The sequence below is a fragment of the Diceros bicornis genome, chromosome 6, assembly GCF_020826845.1.
Source record: "Diceros bicornis minor isolate mBicDic1 chromosome 6, mDicBic1.mat.cur, whole genome shotgun sequence".
NCBI lineage: Eukaryota > Metazoa > Chordata > Mammalia > Perissodactyla > Rhinocerotidae > Diceros > Diceros bicornis.
Window position 1 is genome coordinate 58,066,336 of NC_080745.1, and position 17,640 is coordinate 58,083,975.

General features: G+C 40.0%; 1 protein-coding gene across 3 annotated transcripts in view; it reads right to left on the reverse strand.

Annotated features, from left to right (window-relative positions):
* The window catches only part of CPEB3 (cytoplasmic polyadenylation element binding protein 3), a 178,927-nt gene that overhangs the window by 133,458 nt on the left and 27,829 nt on the right, over positions 1–17,640 (reverse strand). For 2 of the 3 annotated variants that reach the window (XM_058543532.1, XM_058543530.1), the window contains exon 2: positions 9,727–10,736. In XM_058543532.1, the coding sequence (XP_058399515.1) occupies positions 9,727–10,725 (999 nt within the window). In that variant the 5' untranslated portion in view covers positions 10,726–10,736. Of the gene's footprint in view, positions 1–9,726; positions 10,737–10,946; positions 11,002–17,640 lie in introns of those variants that run through there. The other variant, XM_058543531.1, reaches the window with a different exon arrangement.

Genomic DNA, 17,640 nt, shown 5'->3' on the forward strand with positions numbered 1-17,640 from the left:
CCAAGCTATCACCAGTCTTGCCAGTCGGCCTTCTAATTTATTTCTCAAGTCTGTCCCTTTCTTCTCAATCACTTTATGTCCTTACATGTTAACTGGTTTCCCGGCCTGTGTTTGGCTCCTGACAATCTATATCCCAGAATAATCTTTCTGAAACAAAGATGTAATCACTTCACTCACCAACTTAAAAGCCTTACAATGGCTATCTTTCACAGCTTAAAAATCCTTCAATGTCCCTACGGGACAAAGTTGAAGGCACAGAATGTTGGAATGTCTTTTGTGATCTGGCCCCTACTTACTTCTCCAGCTTCATCTCTCACTTGCCTTACCCCTACTCTGAATCTTCTGCTCTCTCAGCACACCATGTTGTCTCTTACCTGTGTATTTGCTGTTCCCTCTGCTTAAAACAAATCTTCTTTGCTGCAATCCCTTCTCAAATCCCCTGGTCTGTCTATGAAACCCTGTCCATTCAGCTCTAAATAAAGCTTTAAAATGACCAAAGATGTTCATAACAACATTACGTTTAATAATTAAATACTGAAAACAACCTAAATCCTCTAAATAATTTGTTAAATTATAATGGATTCCTATAATGCAATATTATGCAATAAAAAATGTTTATAAATTTAATGATATGAAAAGCTAAAAGATGGCTATAAAATTGTTTACACAGAATTATCTCAACCATATAAAATACATTATACATGCACATAAAAAAGATAATTGGCAGAAAATGCACTAAAATATTAAGAGTACTTATCTCTGGGTAACAGAATTATGGGCAATTTTTCCCCCTCAAATTTTAAATAGTGAACATGTATTACTTTCACGATCAGAAAAACTTTGAAAATATCTTAAACTATGAAGGCTTTCCTAGAGCTTTTCCAATCACTTACACACACACGCGCGCGCGCGCGCGCAAATTTAATCATTCTTTCCTCCGATTCAAGCATACGCACTCTCTTTTTCGAGCATATCACATACTGTTACAAACCTTATCATCCTATATTTTGATTCATGTTTGTAAGGGAGCTGTCTGGGGACAGGATATGGTTCAGCTTTAATCCGTAATGCCTGACCTCTGGTAGAGGCCAGTTAAATGTTTATAAAATGAAATTACTCTTACATTGCTAGCTACACGCCAATGAACAATAAATGCCTAATCAATCATTTGTACATGTAAATCATTAACACACTCAACAAATATTTACCATGTGCCTAAAATATCCCAGGTACTGTCACAACCCCTGGGAACACTGCAGTGAAAATGTCCTTGCCCTTGCGGAGCCTACCTTCTAGTGTAGAGAAACAAAATAGACCGGCTTATTTCAGAGAGTGACAAGTGCTTATAGAGACAATGTGGGCTGAGGGGAATCAGGGAGGACCTGGGGAAAGAGTGCAATATCAAAGGCATACTGAAAGATGATGAATGACAAGATAAGAAGAAAGCAGGCGTAGCAGAATGGAAGCACTGGACACAGAGTCAAAAGATCTCAATTTCCATTCCTTCTCTGTCATCTTACTAGTCAGGTAATATTCTCTGAGGCTCAATTAGGATAATAATTCCCAATTCACAAGAACATATAAGGATTAAATAAACTAATTTATATGAAAAGGGTAAGGCTTGGCATTCAGGGTCCCCTGTATTTTTTAGCGGTATCTATTTGGAGAAGGACATCAAAAATAATACAACATCCAAAAGCTGGAGTACATGGATTATGACTGCCAATGAAGATGCCAAAAGAAACTTAACAATGTAAATCCCATCTCTTTGATCAGGGAATTCTGTAACAGATACGTGGTTAACAAAAATACTGCATATGCTATCCTTCTTAACTGTTTATCTGAACTCGGGTTCTCCTACTGATTACAACTGCTTTAAACAACAATGTGGCAAAGAATTGAATAGTCTATCAATAAAATCAAACGCAAACACATAAAAACAGTTTCATGATCCAAAAATTGTCTCTCAGCCTTTCCCCATAATCTCACAAACTTCACTGGTCTTCATTATTTTTAATTTCTTGCATAGCTAGGTTATATTTCTCTAGTCCAAAAGAGGAAAGGAAATTTTCCATGGCAGACTGCAAAAGAAAGGGGCTTCTGGGTACATTTACTTCTTGTCCTTTTTAATTGCTGCTTATCTGAAACCTAAGAACTAGGTCTTCTGGACTTTGAATAGGGACTTAGACTGACAGATCACTAAAATGCTTCCTCTGAAGTATTTCAATCCCTAATCAGTCCCCAAACCCTACCATATATTTAAGATAGAAAGTCTTGTGCCCTTTACATCTTTGCTTTCCAATATCACATTCCTCAAATGAATGACTGGCTGACTGGGCCTACTGTAAACCACTCTTTATCAACCTCTTAGACCAAAGAATTCTCTCCTTAGTGTTTCTAAGTGTTATTGCCAGAATTATCCTGACTCTCATACTGATCAGTTGTAATATTAATAATTTGATTTGGGAAGTGAGGAACAGAACAGATCACCATGACAGGGTAAATTAACTCCATGAGAATGAACTGATTAACAGTGAAGAGGCAAAGAAAAATTTAACTCATAGGATGTAAGCTAGTGTTCCCATCTATTGGCTGCCAAAACCTTTTATGTCAAAGCAAGAACCCTGCTTACTTCTTGGCATACCAAATCTACAAATACAGAGTCACAGCCCAGAAACTACGGGATGTCCATAAAGTCCGGGAACACAGATAACATTTTCTATTTTTGGAAATTGAAGATGTCCTTTATGACATTATGTATGTTCGCCTATGTTTCCATATTCTACGGACATCTTGTAAAGAAATGCTATAATGGAGAACCTATCTCAAAAATGTTAAATATACTGTATTGTAGAAAGGACAAAAATATAGCAACTTGTGTTTCAATGTTTATTCATTCATTTAATGAGCACCTACTAAGTGAGAGGTGCTCATGAACTTCCAGAAACTGGTTCATTTGGTAGCACTGATCATTTAATTAGTCGCATTGAGTTACTAAAGATAGGGAGTTACTTTTTTTCTCTTGTACTTATCTTGACCTTGAAATAAATTTGAATGCTCTAGGAATGAAGATATTTGGCTGTACAACAGTCCTATGCATACAAAAGCAGTACACAGTTTCCTTCCCTACATGTACATTAAGTCTATGATCACTTCAAATGATATAAATGCTGTTTGGTGCCCATTTTTGTTTCTCTCCTCTGAAGTCTGCCAACAAGGATTCATATCATATATTCATTATTTCTGAGAATTATATAATAGTGCTTTGGGGTAGAGAAAAGTAAGCTTGATTCCAAGATGCTAATTTATTGTATTATTTTAACTCACTATTACTTTTCTATTTCAAGTTAAGTCAAAATACAAATAATAGAATGGTTTCACATTAAAAAGTTTACATGCACCAGACCTGTAAGGAACACTAAAGGATATGAAAACTAAATGTAATAGAACCAAAGCATAACAGAACCCCCACAGAACAAGCCATCTACAAGGTATAAGGAGCAGCTGTGGAAAATTCCTTGTGAGGCTGGTTACTACTGCAAGCACAGCAATCTCCCCAGGAAAGACCCTTTGAAACTGTGGCTATATTCTTCAACTCTCAAGATCCAAACTCAGGGCTTTATACTAAATTCTATCACTGACAACCACACTAGCCCCTACAGAGAGCCAGGCATGGTCTTCAGGGAAATAGTGATAAGGAGCTTCAAATTAGAGCCTTTGGGGCCAGCCCCGTGGCTTAGCGGTTAAGTGCGCGTGCTCCGCTGCTGGCCGCCCGGGGTTCGGAACCCCGGGCGCGCGCCCACGTACCGCTTCTCCCGCCATGCTGAGGCCGCGTCCCACATACAGCAACTAGAAGGATGTGCAACTATGACATACAACTATCTACTGGGGCTTTGGGGGGAAATAAATAAATAAATAAAATTATAGAGCCTTTGTAGCTCCAGAACTACCAAAATCAACACTTGTAGCAGTCGGGAAATTAAGAGTTTAAGTATTTCTCTCATCACCAATTAAAATGTTCACAGAGCAAGGAAAACTCTTACCCTTGCATTGATGAGTCAGCAATAAGCAGAGGCAGGTACTTATAAATGTACACCATCCTTGTGACATAAGTCTATACTCCCTAAGCCTCAGAGTACCATGACTGGCTTTCTAGGCCAAACAATCGCCATAACATACAAAGAGCCTTTCATTGCTCCTCCATCCCTACTGGACACATCTTTCCAGCCCCTCTCCACTTCAAGATGCCATCAACTAGTGTTTAACTCTGGACTATTGATTAGCAACAATATTTCCTCTATTAAACTATAATTCCTGGTCGTTAGGCAGATATCTAAGAGCCATAACAGTATCTAATTTTCTAAACACTTTGTACACATTCTCTCATAAAGCAAACCCAGAAGATAGGCTCCCTCCATTTTTGCAGACTGAGAAAAAGCATCACTAGATAAATGACTTGATCTCAACCACCAGTGACAGAGCTAAGTCTTCGACCAATGTCTTCCTCATTCCAAGCTTTATTGGCTGCCCACTGTTCTATTCTCCCCTCCATCTCTTTCCTCAGTAAAATCCACATGGCTTAATCAAACTTTTGATATTGTAGTAAACAAAGCCATAATCTTCTGATACTTGCAGATCAAAACACTACAAAAACCACCTGAGCAATGACAACAAGTTCCAAATGGACAAGCATTACACCTTATGCAGCCCTTGAAAGACAGCAAAATAGGCCAACCAACATAGAAAGTTATTAAGTAGAAAATTGTGTCTTCGAGAATATTTAGTAGAAAACTGTGTCTTCTAGAATATTTAAAAACATAACATTTCTGAGAGCATACTTTTATATCAAATGCAAGGTCACGAAGAGTTTAAAGCTAACTACTTTTCAACATGCAATTTTGAAATATACAGTTTATATTATTAGATTAATGTTTTCAGTAGCATAGAAAACCTTCTAATATTTCCTAACCAACCCCTCTTTTAAATAGAATATAGATAATGTGGCGCTGCTGGCATTCACATTAACCATGCCATAATAGGTTCTGAAACAGTTTGTGGGGTTGGGTGGACCTTAAGTGGTTTTGTGTTAGAGCAGTAGTTAAGAAACCAACTACAGAACAGTCTCCGGTTTTAAATCTAGGTCATACTATCCTTATTCAAAAGCAAGCAACAACTAGACGATTTATTTTACTTCCTAAAAAGATGTTTTTGTTGTTATTGTTAAAAAAAAAAAAAAAGGAGCATAGCCTGGTTGAAAAATATTGATTTTCCTCAAAATTTATTATGAAAAGGCATATTTATTTTCTAAAATAATTTATATTCCCACGACTTCATGTAAGGAATTTCTTTCTCTGTTACAGAAAACTCACCAGCAAAATTAACACTAAATTACATTTAACTAGACTTGTGCCAGAAAATATAAAATCTATGTAACCACTTTCAATTTGCGATGGGGAAAGAGGGAAGGGATAAAGGCAGGGATGTAGACAGAAAGCAGAACATAATTTGAATTTGTTTCCAAAAATACATAAATTAAGTAAATAAATAGAGAAAAATATTGACTACTGTTAAATCTAAGTGGTAGTATGTGTACGGGCACTATATTTTTCTTCCTCCAATTCTACCCACAAAATTTTTTAAAAATACAATTTCCAGAGTATATCGTAAGATCAAGTACAGATTCAGCCCAGTCTCCTGCTTCAACACTGCACTGTTAACTGATGTCCTAGAGGCATTATAGCCAAGATATTATATGCCTCCACTGGCTCTGGAGGCAGAGTGCCTGGGTTCAGATCCCAACTTTGCCAGTTATTGGCTGCGTGATCTTGAGCAAATAATGTAAATGCACTAACTGCCAATTTCTTTGTCGGTATAATGAGGATAATAATAGTCCTCTACCTCAAAGGAGTTCCAGTGAGAAACTACACGTAAAGTGCTTAGCACAGAGCCTGGCCCATAGGTAAATGGTGGATTACCACCTTGTTACAGTAACCAGAGGGTACCTTAAGACAGAAAAAAGACTAAATGACATTACATCATAGAAGTTTGGGGTTATTCAGATGGCATTGTATAAAAAATCGGTAACTCATACTTGATAAGATCACAGAGGGCCTCTGGTCACCATTACAATAACAAAAATCATAACCCAACATTTATGTGGTACTTTACTATGGGCAAAGCACTGTGCTACGCACTTTACATGTAGTTTCTCATTTGAACTCATATGAAGGAAGGAATTATTATTATTCCCATTTCACAGACAAAGAAATTGAAGGTCCACATGTATACATAATTTGCTGAAGATTATGAAGCCAGTAACTGGCAGAGTTGAGATCTGAACCTGGGCAATCTGCCTCCAAAGCCTGCTTCTGGCAGAAACTACCCACCTGAACTTGGGCAAGTCATTTCACATATCGGGACTTCGATTTCCTCCTCTGGAAATGGAGCAGAATGGTGAAATAGGTGCTCTCAAAGTCCCTTCTAAATTTCTATGAACAGTGCTATTTAAAACCAAATTCACTACGTATAGAAAACATCTCTGCTCTAGTCCTTTTACCTACCTAGGCTTCTGTCTTACATAAATCTAGAATGACGCATCCGCATAATTCCCCAGTGGAGTGCCTCACTGTTCTTGAGCTCTATTGGTGGCAGGCATCAGCCCGATAGAGAACCTCACTACATAGTTCCATATCTAAGTCCCTTTGAATGGAGTCCAAAGAGAACCTGACTTAAAATGAATTCTACCTAACAGCACTAGTGCTACAGGGAAGTTAAGGACACATATCAACAAAATTAGCCAAAGCTCTAGGACCTGAGTTATGTCATTCTACCTCTCAGGACCTCAGTTTCCTTATTTATAGAAATGAAGTAGTTTTTAGACACAAGAAATACCTAAGGAAGCAGCCACCCCAACCCAGGAAAACCAATCAATTTTGTTAGAACTGAGAGAAAGAGATAAGGAAGCATGTGTAGTTTGAAAAACCACATTCAAATACAGTTATTGCTTTTACAATATAAACCACAGAAGTAAATCTCCAAAAAATCTATTGTGTTAGCTGGCAAAAGAGAGTGAAGCAGCCCTGAGGGGGGCGGGGGGGGGGGGGCGGGGGGTGAGGAGGCACATGGATTTAAAAAATATATATATTAAGATATATTAAAGCAGATCACAGTTGAAAGCCCCTTTTAGCTCAAAGAGTCTATAAAATAAAAAATGAAGTTGGTGTTCTATGAAATAAATGCTTCAATTTAAAGAAAAAATCCTATTTGTCAAAATAAACAAATTTCTTTAAAGTCATTAGAACTACTTACGCTATTTTTCTCCCTTTTGTGGAAAAATGATTTAAATAAATGCACAAACGTAAAATTCTACACACAAGACTCAAGGTGTTTTGTTTTTGGTTTTAAACATCCTTGAAATATTTATCAACACAAACCAAGTCTGGTAGCATTCCAAGCTAAAACACAACCAGGTTACTCCTACTTGTACTCTGGTTCTAACATTGCTTCAAAACCCTGAAGTTCCCTTTTAAAGTAAGAAAAAGAAATGAGACATAAAGTCCACGTAATTCTTCCTCAGGCCAAATATATAAAGCTCAATTTTCAATCAAATCTCTCCTCCTACAAATCTTTTGGCCATCTTTGCCTACTCAGCAGCACCACCAGGGATGAAAAGACAGGAGCCCAAACTCAATCCAGTCCGCCTGGCTCTCATTAGCATCGCTGGTAAATGGTTTGCTGAGAAACAACTGGCAATCCCCACACTACTTGACAATATGAGTTTTGGAAAAATTTTATGGATTTAATTTCTCCTCAGTCCCTATTTCCAGAGATAATTAATCAAAAACTAGGTATTCAGATTTAACTCCTAGAAAAAGGTAATGTCTACACCATCAGCTCCCAACCCCTAAACCTCCCTATCAGATTTTAGGTTATCCTCTGAGACTGGACTTGGGTAGGGAGCATCAGAATAAAAAAAGAGACCTTTAGAAAAAGATGGGATCTCCTACCAAATGCAGCCTCCCTGTCCTACTCCCTCCAAAAACAAGCACAGAGAGAAATTCCAGAAAGTGGATTCCTCCTTTTCTCTATCTACCAAACTAATTCCATTTTGCAGTGTCTCATTTTATTAAAATAAATAAACTTTAGAGTAATGGGAAGAAATACACCTTAATATTAAAATCTTCCATTCCTGAAGGACCCCTGTGAAAATTTGGCAAGATCCTCTCTCATTAAAAACTTTCATATACACAATTTACGGGTTTCAAGGACCCCCTTGAACTGTCAAGGTTAAAAATCCTTGCTCTAGCCTAGAGAATCATGTACTCTTCAATAACCCTATCTCCTCCTTCACGGATGCGAGCCACCCCAAACATCAGATCTGAAACGTAAAGAGCAACAAAATGAAGCCTCCAGTTGTACCTGATGCTTTAAACTACCTCTGTCAAATGTTGGTTCTGCCATTTTTCAGCAATGCTCAAAGGATTTCTGTTTCATTTTCTTGACCACTCAAATTGGGTCTTATCCAAAGCTCTCCTCTCTCTTTCTTTCTTCTTTTTTTTTTTAACTGAGCCTAGAAGCTTATGACCAAATCACTTCATAAGTGAAGGATAAATGTTTGCTTGAGAACAAAAGCTCCCAGTGAACACTCACCCTCACCACCCCTTTGCAACTCAAGATGTTCAGGATATTGCCAACTGATGTGGCCGTGGGCTGGATCAGAAAGCAAGAACAAAATAAGGACACTCCATTCAACCTTTTTTGTCTGGGGCACTTCCTGGGTTTTTCATTGGCATTTAACACCAAGACACAAGGCTCATTTTTCATTAAAGTTGCAAGACTTTCACTTTGCCCAGTTTCAAATGGTGTAATTGATCTGCATTGTCTTCTTAAATAACCCAACTGAAGGACACTGCAGCTTTAAATATTTCAGTGCTAGCTAGTAAATAGACTCCATTGCAATATGGCTCTGAAGGTCACGTCCCATTGTCTCTTTCCTCTGGAAAAAAACAATTTCTAAGTCCTTCTTCTAGATAACATAGGAAGGGTTACCCCTAGAATTTCCACTCTTCCATCTCCATCCCTAATAGAGTTTGGGAGTTTATTGGAATCTCACATCGTAATTTTCCCAGCAGGGGCAATATGCTGATTGCTATTAATGATGCCAGCACCTTAGCAAGACATAAACACATGTGTTCACATTAGTTTAATTGAGCATATGCAACTGTCTGAAATAGCACCACTCAGGGGTATTAACCTCTTTAAGAGTAGGCCCAGGGTGGTTTGGGAGTGGACGCCTGTCAGGCAGCACCCTGAGCCCTAGATTGCATAATCTGAAATGTGTAGCTACTTAAAACGACAGGAATCTCAGCCTATTCAGCCTGGGACTATGTCGGCACCTTGCCATACACTTGCAGCTTTACTTGTCAAAGAAGGTCAAAATAAGAGGCACAAGTATGATGAAGGAAAAAATAAACTAAAAGAAAAAGGCCCTTTTCTATCTTGTCAGGGTGCATAAACACGATTCCTTGGGCAGTCACAACGTTCCCCCACCCTTGTCCCCCGTAGTGGAATAGCCCCAGTGAACTGGAGGTTTTGGAAGGGGACAGGGGAGCTGGACATCGCTGCCTTTTTTAAAGGACAAAATCAGTGGACGATTAAAAGGCAGAGAAGATGGGGTAAAGGGAGCGGGGTCTGCGGAAGGCGTGTGCAGGTGCACTGGAGCATTACCTGAAATGGCAACAGATTGTTACCATTATCGGTCCGGAAAGCGTTATCCTCCATCCACGACTTGGAAGTGAGTGGGGCCGCGCGGGGGAACTTGGGCGGCGCGATCACATTGCTGGAGAAGGGCTTTTTGAGCGGCGAGATGGGGTTGAGTGGTGAAGGCACCCCGACGCCCACGCCCACACCCACGCCGACCGCCCGGCGAGGGTCCCGACCTGCCTGCAGGCCACCCCACGGGTTGGACGGTGCGCTCCAGGCGGCGTTCACACTCTGGTGCGTGTTCCAGCTGGACGAGGCGGACGAGGCGGCGGCTGCGGCCGCGGCGGCTGCTGCAGCCGAGGACGACGACGGCTTGCTGGTCATGATGGGCTGGTGGCCGTATGCCGCGGCGGCGCTCCTCTGCGCGTAGGGCGCCTGGCTGGGGCTGGCGGGCGACCGGCGCTGCTGCGGGGGCTGCGCCTGCGGGGGCTGAGCGGACTGCGCGGGCTGTGGCGCGGGTGGCGGCGGCGGCGGCTGGTGGTGCTGGGTCTGCGCCAGGCTGATCTGCGGGGAGAAGGTGCCTCCGAAGACTGGGTTGACGTGGTGCGGGAAGTTCTGGAAGAGCATGGTCCCGTTGACTGGGGTGATACCCTGGAAGAAGCTGTCCTCCACCGCGTTCGTGGTGCCCGTGGACCAGGTGCTGCCGAAGGACGGCGACAGTGACGCGCCCGGCGCCGCGGGTTCCTGCGGCGGCGGCGGCTGCTGAGGCGGCTGGTGGAAACTCAAGCCCGGCAGGAGCGGCGATTCCATCTGCATCTTGTCGGGGCCGTTGGGGGCCGGTGGGGCCGCGGCGGGGCTGAGGGCCGGCACTGCGCTGCTGTCCTCCGGCTTGGGGGTCTCTGAGGAGAGGGGCGTGGACGGGGCTTCGGCTGCGCTGGGCTCGGGCTGGGGCTGCTGCTGCTGCCGCTGCTGCTGGGACTGGGGCTGGGTTTTGCTTTTGTCCATCAGTAAATCATCCTGCATGGTTTGCGCAGCTGAAACGGAAAAAAGAGAGACGCGTTATTGTCAATGTGATCGTTCATGCCCCTCGCTGAAGCGGGCGGGTGTTTTACTTGCGAAAATCCAGTGCCACCTCTACTAGCCAATTGCAATGCAAATCCATAATCTCCCATTTAGAAGAACAGGTTGAGCTGGGGTGGGGGGCTCGCGCAACGTCTCTAAAAATACTGTGAGAGCGTCTTCACCCTTTCTGATGTCTTGGTTCCTTTTCTGTATTAGTGAGAGATGTGCTTATAAGACAGAAAGACAGCAATTTCGCCACGTCTCTTTTCCCTTCACCGGAACTCAGAGCGTTCACCCTGCAATGAGAAACTGATTCTGGTTCCTGTTTTTTCCCAAGCACCACCCTCCCCCAGTTATTTGCATACGTCAATAAATACTGCTGCGTCCTTCAGCAAGGTTAAAAAGACACCAGACACGACCCTTTCTTCCCCGTTCCCTGCTCCGGCACTTTAAAGAAACAGCAATCTTATCCTTCTTGATTAGCAAACCGCCTGCTTGCCTTGATAATTGTTTCACTTAGCAGCAGCGAGCCACGAGGGAGGAAATCCTTGGCATTTGTTAGGAGGAGGTCTCAGCTGCACAATCATTCTCTGGCCTCCCAGTAGCTGCAGCTACTCCATTTTGTTATGAGACATAAAAAACCACTGTTTTAAAGAGGTAAAAATCTACTGAAACGTTTAGAAGTGCTTGCTTCTGGTTACTCTAAGGATTAGGGTTTTTCTGCTTATTCTCCAATTTTCTTGTCTCTAATTCTGCCACACAAGAGATTTCTTGGCATCTCAGTGGTTCAGGTCTCAACAGGAGCCTGAGAATTTCTCTGCAGAGTGGAGAAATGTTCTGGTTGGATTTGAGGTCAGAGAGAGAGCGAGAGAGACACACAGGCACTGACTGTGAGATGGGATGGGGGTGGGGCTTTTAAAAAATCCCTCCGAGAGTTAAGTACAAAGTCAAGATAATTCTGGGGTTCCCAGATTTTCATTTTTGAATCCTCCTGCTGCTGCCTTGGTCACAAGACTTTGGCAAATTTAGAATCCATTCTCTTATCACTAGTATTAGCAGTGAAAGATTATGGTTTAAAGACCCTGAATTACCATATGCTAGCAAAAGTGTTAAAAATAGCATAGTACAACGTCCCAAATTCTCATACACTGTAATTATAGTGCATTGCCATCACTGCTTCATTTAGCCATGTAAGGAGCGTATATTTTCCATTTTGCATAGAAGGGCTATATTCACCTCTGCCATACAGCCTGTTTTCTCATTCAAGGATGAAAATAGTAATCACTCAAAACCAGATTTCCACACATATACTTATCACTGAGTTAGCGTGTCCCTTAGAACATGTTAATTGTTTTAAATATATGAATATTACAGTTCTGAGACCCTGAAAACAAATATTTTGAAATGTTAAAGAAGCATATGACCAAACATATAATTATTTTTAGATGATGATTCAGTATAATTGCAACAAAGTTATTAATATATTTAATGCAGTTAATTAACTCAGATACTTGGAGAAGCATCTTTCTCAGGCCACTTGTGAAAGGGCATTTAGATACACACAGAAGCTCTGCCTTTGGATACCCTTATGATAATCACTTGTAAAATAAATGTATTGGACAACAGAGATGCTACTGCTCTTAAATATTATGCAAAATATGTCAGGCCGAGAAATGGAATTAAAAGGAGTTCTACTATTTTATTAAAGACTATCTTTAAAATGGTTATTCTTTTTTTAAATAACTGCCTTTTTATTTTATTATTTTGTGTGTGTGTGAGATCAGCCCTGTGCTAACATCTGCCAATCCTCTTTTTTTTTTTTTCTTGCTGAGGAAGACTGGCCCTGGGCTAACATCCGTGCTCATCTTCCTCCACTTTATATGGGACGCTGCCACAGCATGGCTCGCCAAGCAGTGTGTCGGTGGGCGGCCGGGATCCGAACTAGCGAACCCTGGGCCGCCGCAGCGGAGCGCGTGCACTTAACCGCTTGCGCCACTGGCCACGAGCTGGCCCCGCCTAATCTTTCATTTTAAAGTTTCATACACAGACGAAATAGTGGGCTCAAAGAAATGCTTCATAGCCACCTTACTCTCCTTTCTACTCCACCCTCCCCTAGCCGTCCCCCCCACCCCCCCGAAAAATAACCCAATATGATATACATCACAAATTGCCAGCTACTACCAATAAAACCTACTTAAGATTGATTTTATGTTCCTCAGTTCCCTTGGTCTAAAACAATGGCTTTGATCAGTACTGTAAAATATGACACAAAGAGGCAAGCGAAGCTTGGATTCAAAACAGCACAAAGTTCTAATACTGTCAAAGGAAATAGTCATAGAAAGAGACATTTTCATACTCGGTTTAAGCAGTGCTGCAGTAAACCATTATAATCTGGAATTTGAGTCGCTTCCAGTGGGCTAGAATTGTCTTTACAATAGCCATATCATCATGGCTGAAATATGTATTTGATTATAATTTTAATATCACTCAGCTTTTCTGATGCTTATATCAATGCTTTTTGTTAATGCCTTCAGTTTAAACTACATGCTCCTGGTGGAAAAATTAATGCTGTACAAAGCAAAAAAGCCAAAAAGTAAGCTGAACTCAGAATATTTTATAAAGACTATAATTAATATTTTTATTGAATTTTAAAAATTTTATCATACCAGGAACACCCATTCCTCTTCTCAACACTCCTTAAAGACATAAATTTCACTTTCTGCATAAATTCACTCTGTCAAGGTCAAGACCCATCTTTGATAAATAAGACCCTTTTAAACAAAAGGTAAGCAATAGATTAAGATAACATTTACAAAGTTAACATGCAATGTCTCTTAGTAACTGCTTGTATAGTTTATTTGTTTGGGTGGGGGTTTTTTTGTTTTTTTCTTTTTTCTTATTTACAGCAAGTCCGAGAAATAGATACCTCCTTCCCCTCCCCCACCACACACACAATAGATCTTCCTTTACATGCAATCACCCAATCTCAAGTAACAAATTCTTAGTAGCAGTTACCTTTGAGAGTCCAGTTTTTAAGGATCGATAAAATTAAAAAGTGTACAAGTATTTATTTTCTTCTTTCAGGTTGATTATGTGACCGCTCTGGCAAAAGCACTTTGACAACTGTAAGAAGAGAGGGCATGCGCACACAGGGAACTGTGGGGGCTGAAGTCCTTCACAAGGTGCTCTGCCTGACTTAAGCACGTTCAGCCAGGAAAGGAGGAAGCCTCGCAAATACTGATTCCAAGAGGAAGAGCTTGTGCCCGGATTACATTATATCTTCCTAACCAATCTAAACCACGAGTTGTTGAAATAAAAAGGGGGAAAAATAAACTGGTTTGTCAACTTGTTTTAGGAAGCCAGACTGTAGGGCTCAAAATAAATAAACCCAGCAGAGCTACCTTAAATGGTATTAGAATGGTAATGACTGGGTAGCCGGCAATAAGAACTCTACCCAAGAGAAAGAGATTAGGGTGGGGAAAAATTAAAAAGGGAAGGGGAGACTACTGGGAAAGATAAATACTTAAAATCTGACCATACTTAAAAGAAACATTTCTAATATTATAGAATGAAAAATACCTTAATATTAAATGTGATATTAACCTTGGAGGTCAGGTAAAAAATAGGTTTCAGTCACAAATTTTTGACATCTTTTCCACCAAGATTTCTTTGTATTTCAGTTTTCGATGAAAGCACAAATCATTTAAGATTCTACTTGATACGCTGTGAATCAACTCATCTCCTTATCTTACTTGTTAAAATGAAAGTTTACTTTGCATTATTCATATAGTGATCAAACAAAATTCAACTCTTTTAAGCTAAAATAATGGTGAAATAGTAAAAAATAATTTGACATGTTTAGTGTTTCACTGCATAGGACAGTGACTTCTTTATTTAAGACAGAAAATAGACACAGTTTCTATACAAAAAATTTTTTTTCAGTGTACATTTTTCCTATCTTAACTTCATGACTCCAAGGCTGGAATCTCACAACATATTAATATCAACTATTATTATCTGTAGCTTCTGAGAGCAACAGTTCAACTACGAGTTTGCTCACGTAGGCAAAAGATATTATTTCTTGTGGGATTTGGTTCAGTGCCATTCACTCAAGGGGTTCAGAGTAAATGTCAGTTGATGACTATCCTGATTGAACTTGCAACTAAAAATGTTAAGCAACATTTAAAACTGTCTTAATTTTCTATTTCCCTTCTTCACCAATTGGAACTAAAATATTACCAGAGACTACCAATTTCCAGCAGTTAGTAGTCTTTTGTTTCTAGTTATTTCTAAGGAAAAAACCAAAACAATTTAAGAGGAAAAACATCATTTTGAACCAATCTGCCAAAAGTTCTTTTTAAAAGAACTAAATGGTCTTCTTATTCCTACTGTGAACTTAGCTTATATTCCCCATTTTTTCTCTTCTTCTACCCTCCTAAAGAAAGCTTCACTTCTGCCAACGTGCTATGCTTATCATTTGCATTCCAGAGTCTGTAAGGATTAACTCAAAGTTAATCTTATTCCTGAAGACTTCTCTAACCTACCAAACTTCTACATTTTCAAGTACTTCAATTAAGTAAAAAAAAAAAAAAAAAAAAGTTTCTTTATAAAATCCTAACAAGGACTTGTTTTAAGAAATAGATTTTTTAAATTATTTTAAGTTAATATGTCAAGATTTTACTGGTAAAGTACAAATTCTTATGTTGTTCAGGTGTGCTTGAAAATGGTTTACTTGGGCATTTATTAACAGACCTGACCCCAAGTGCCGGTCTATTAATAATTCACACAATGAAGAAAAATAAATTTTGGCCCTGACCATTGATGAATGATGATAAATAATCAGCACTGCCCACACAATGTAATTTTATTGTATTTGAAAATGAACTAATCTCTGCTCTTCCTTTCCTAAAATGAGCACTCAAATATAAAAAGAAAATGACTCAAACATAAATATCAAGGTATAAATAAATACCAAACAAACAAAAAATTGTAAGAGGATCTCCAACAAGGACAAAGACCTCTACTGAAATCCTGTTTTTTATCTAAGCAGAAAGGAAGCACTTTCTGAAATTTTGTCTTCAGGTCACAGAGTTTAACCATATGCTCCTTTTGAATAGTCATGGAAGGCTGTAAAAACAGAGATTGCAGCGTTAACTTATTGAAATATATATGGGTCAAATACACATTTCTATGCTTCTTCCTTCCTTTCCTTCCCTATTTACATATCTAGCACAATGCTGGTTAAGTCCTGGGTAGTTGGTGGTTGCTCCATATATGCTTGCTGAATGAATGAATAAATGGATGAATGAATAAATAAATGAATGAATGGATGGATAAAGTATAATTTTTGATTATCTAAGACAGCCAAGGTTTGAGTAAGTATTAAATTATTCTCCATTTATAAGGCAATTACTTTTTCATCAGCTGCAAGAATGGATAAGAAGAGGAGTGGTATAAAATAGAAAACCATTTCGGCCCTTATGATGTTCAGAGGTATGCAGATCACTTGATTATCATCATGAAATAACATTCATCAAGCACTAATTGAAAGGGAACTTTGTTCCCATCTAAGAGTTTACAATCTAATAAAGACACACACCCCACCCTCCACAGAAACTGCTTCATTAAGTTCACAATAGCCGCTCAAAGCTAAGTCCCATGGATGTTTTGTCAGTCTTTATCTTGGTTGACCTTGCAGCAACATTGACATAACTGACCACAGTTTCTGGATATACCTTCCTCCCTTGGCTTCCGTCATGCTATCCTTTCCTGGTTTTCTTGCATTTGGGGTTATATGCTTGCTCGTGCGTGCTCTTTCTCTCTCTCTTGCTTCTTTGCTAACTGACTTTAAATTCTGAGTTCTTCAGGGCTCTATCCTAGGCCCTCTTCTCATCTCACTCTATGTGAGTGGCTTTCCCAACTATAAGGAAAGGACCAGGCCTATCTTATTGACAGCTACATTCCCAACATCTATCACTGTGCCTTGTTGTTAGTGTCCTTGAGTCAATTCCTACTCCTAGTGACCCTGTGTACAGCAGAGCAGAACTCTGACCAGTTTTTTTGCACCATACTCTCATCTTCCGGCGCTATATCAGACAATGCTCCACTGCTATTTACCAGGTTTTCACGGCCAATTTTCTTAGAAGTGAGTGGCCAGGTCCTTCTTTCTAGTTTGTCTTAGTCTAGAAGCTCTGCTGAAACCTGTCCACCATGGTGACTCTGCTGGTATTTGAAATACCGGTGGCATAGCTTTCAGCATCACAGCAACATGCAGCTGCCACAGAATGACAAAGGACAGATGGGTGGTGTGGTTCCCTGACCAGGAAACAAACCCGGGCCAACGTGGTGAGAGTTCCAAATCTTAATCATTAGACACCAGGGTTCGCCTATCACTGTGCCTAGCACGTAATAAATAGGTATTCAGTAAATATTTGTTGGATTAAAATTTAATTTATATGCAAAGGGCCAAGAATGCCAAGGTAATCTAGGTGGCAAAAACTAAATAAACCTAGAGGACTGGGGCCGGCCCAGTGGCATAGCAGTTAAGTTCGTGGGTTCCACTTCATAGCCCCAACTATGTACTGGGGCCTTGGGGAGAAAAAGAAAAAAGAGGAAGATTAGCAACATATGTTAGCGCAGGGCCAATCTTCCTCAAAAATAAATAAATAAAGTCTAAAAAAAAAAAAAAACTAGAGGACTTACACTACCAGATTGTAAGACCTACTATGAAGCTACAGTAATTAGACTGTGTGGTTACTGCAACAAGGATAAGCAAATAGACAAACAGAACAAAATAAAAAGTCCAGGAACAGATCCACAAATGTATGGTCACCAGATTTATGGAAAGAGTAACACTGCTTAGTAGTAAAAGGATGG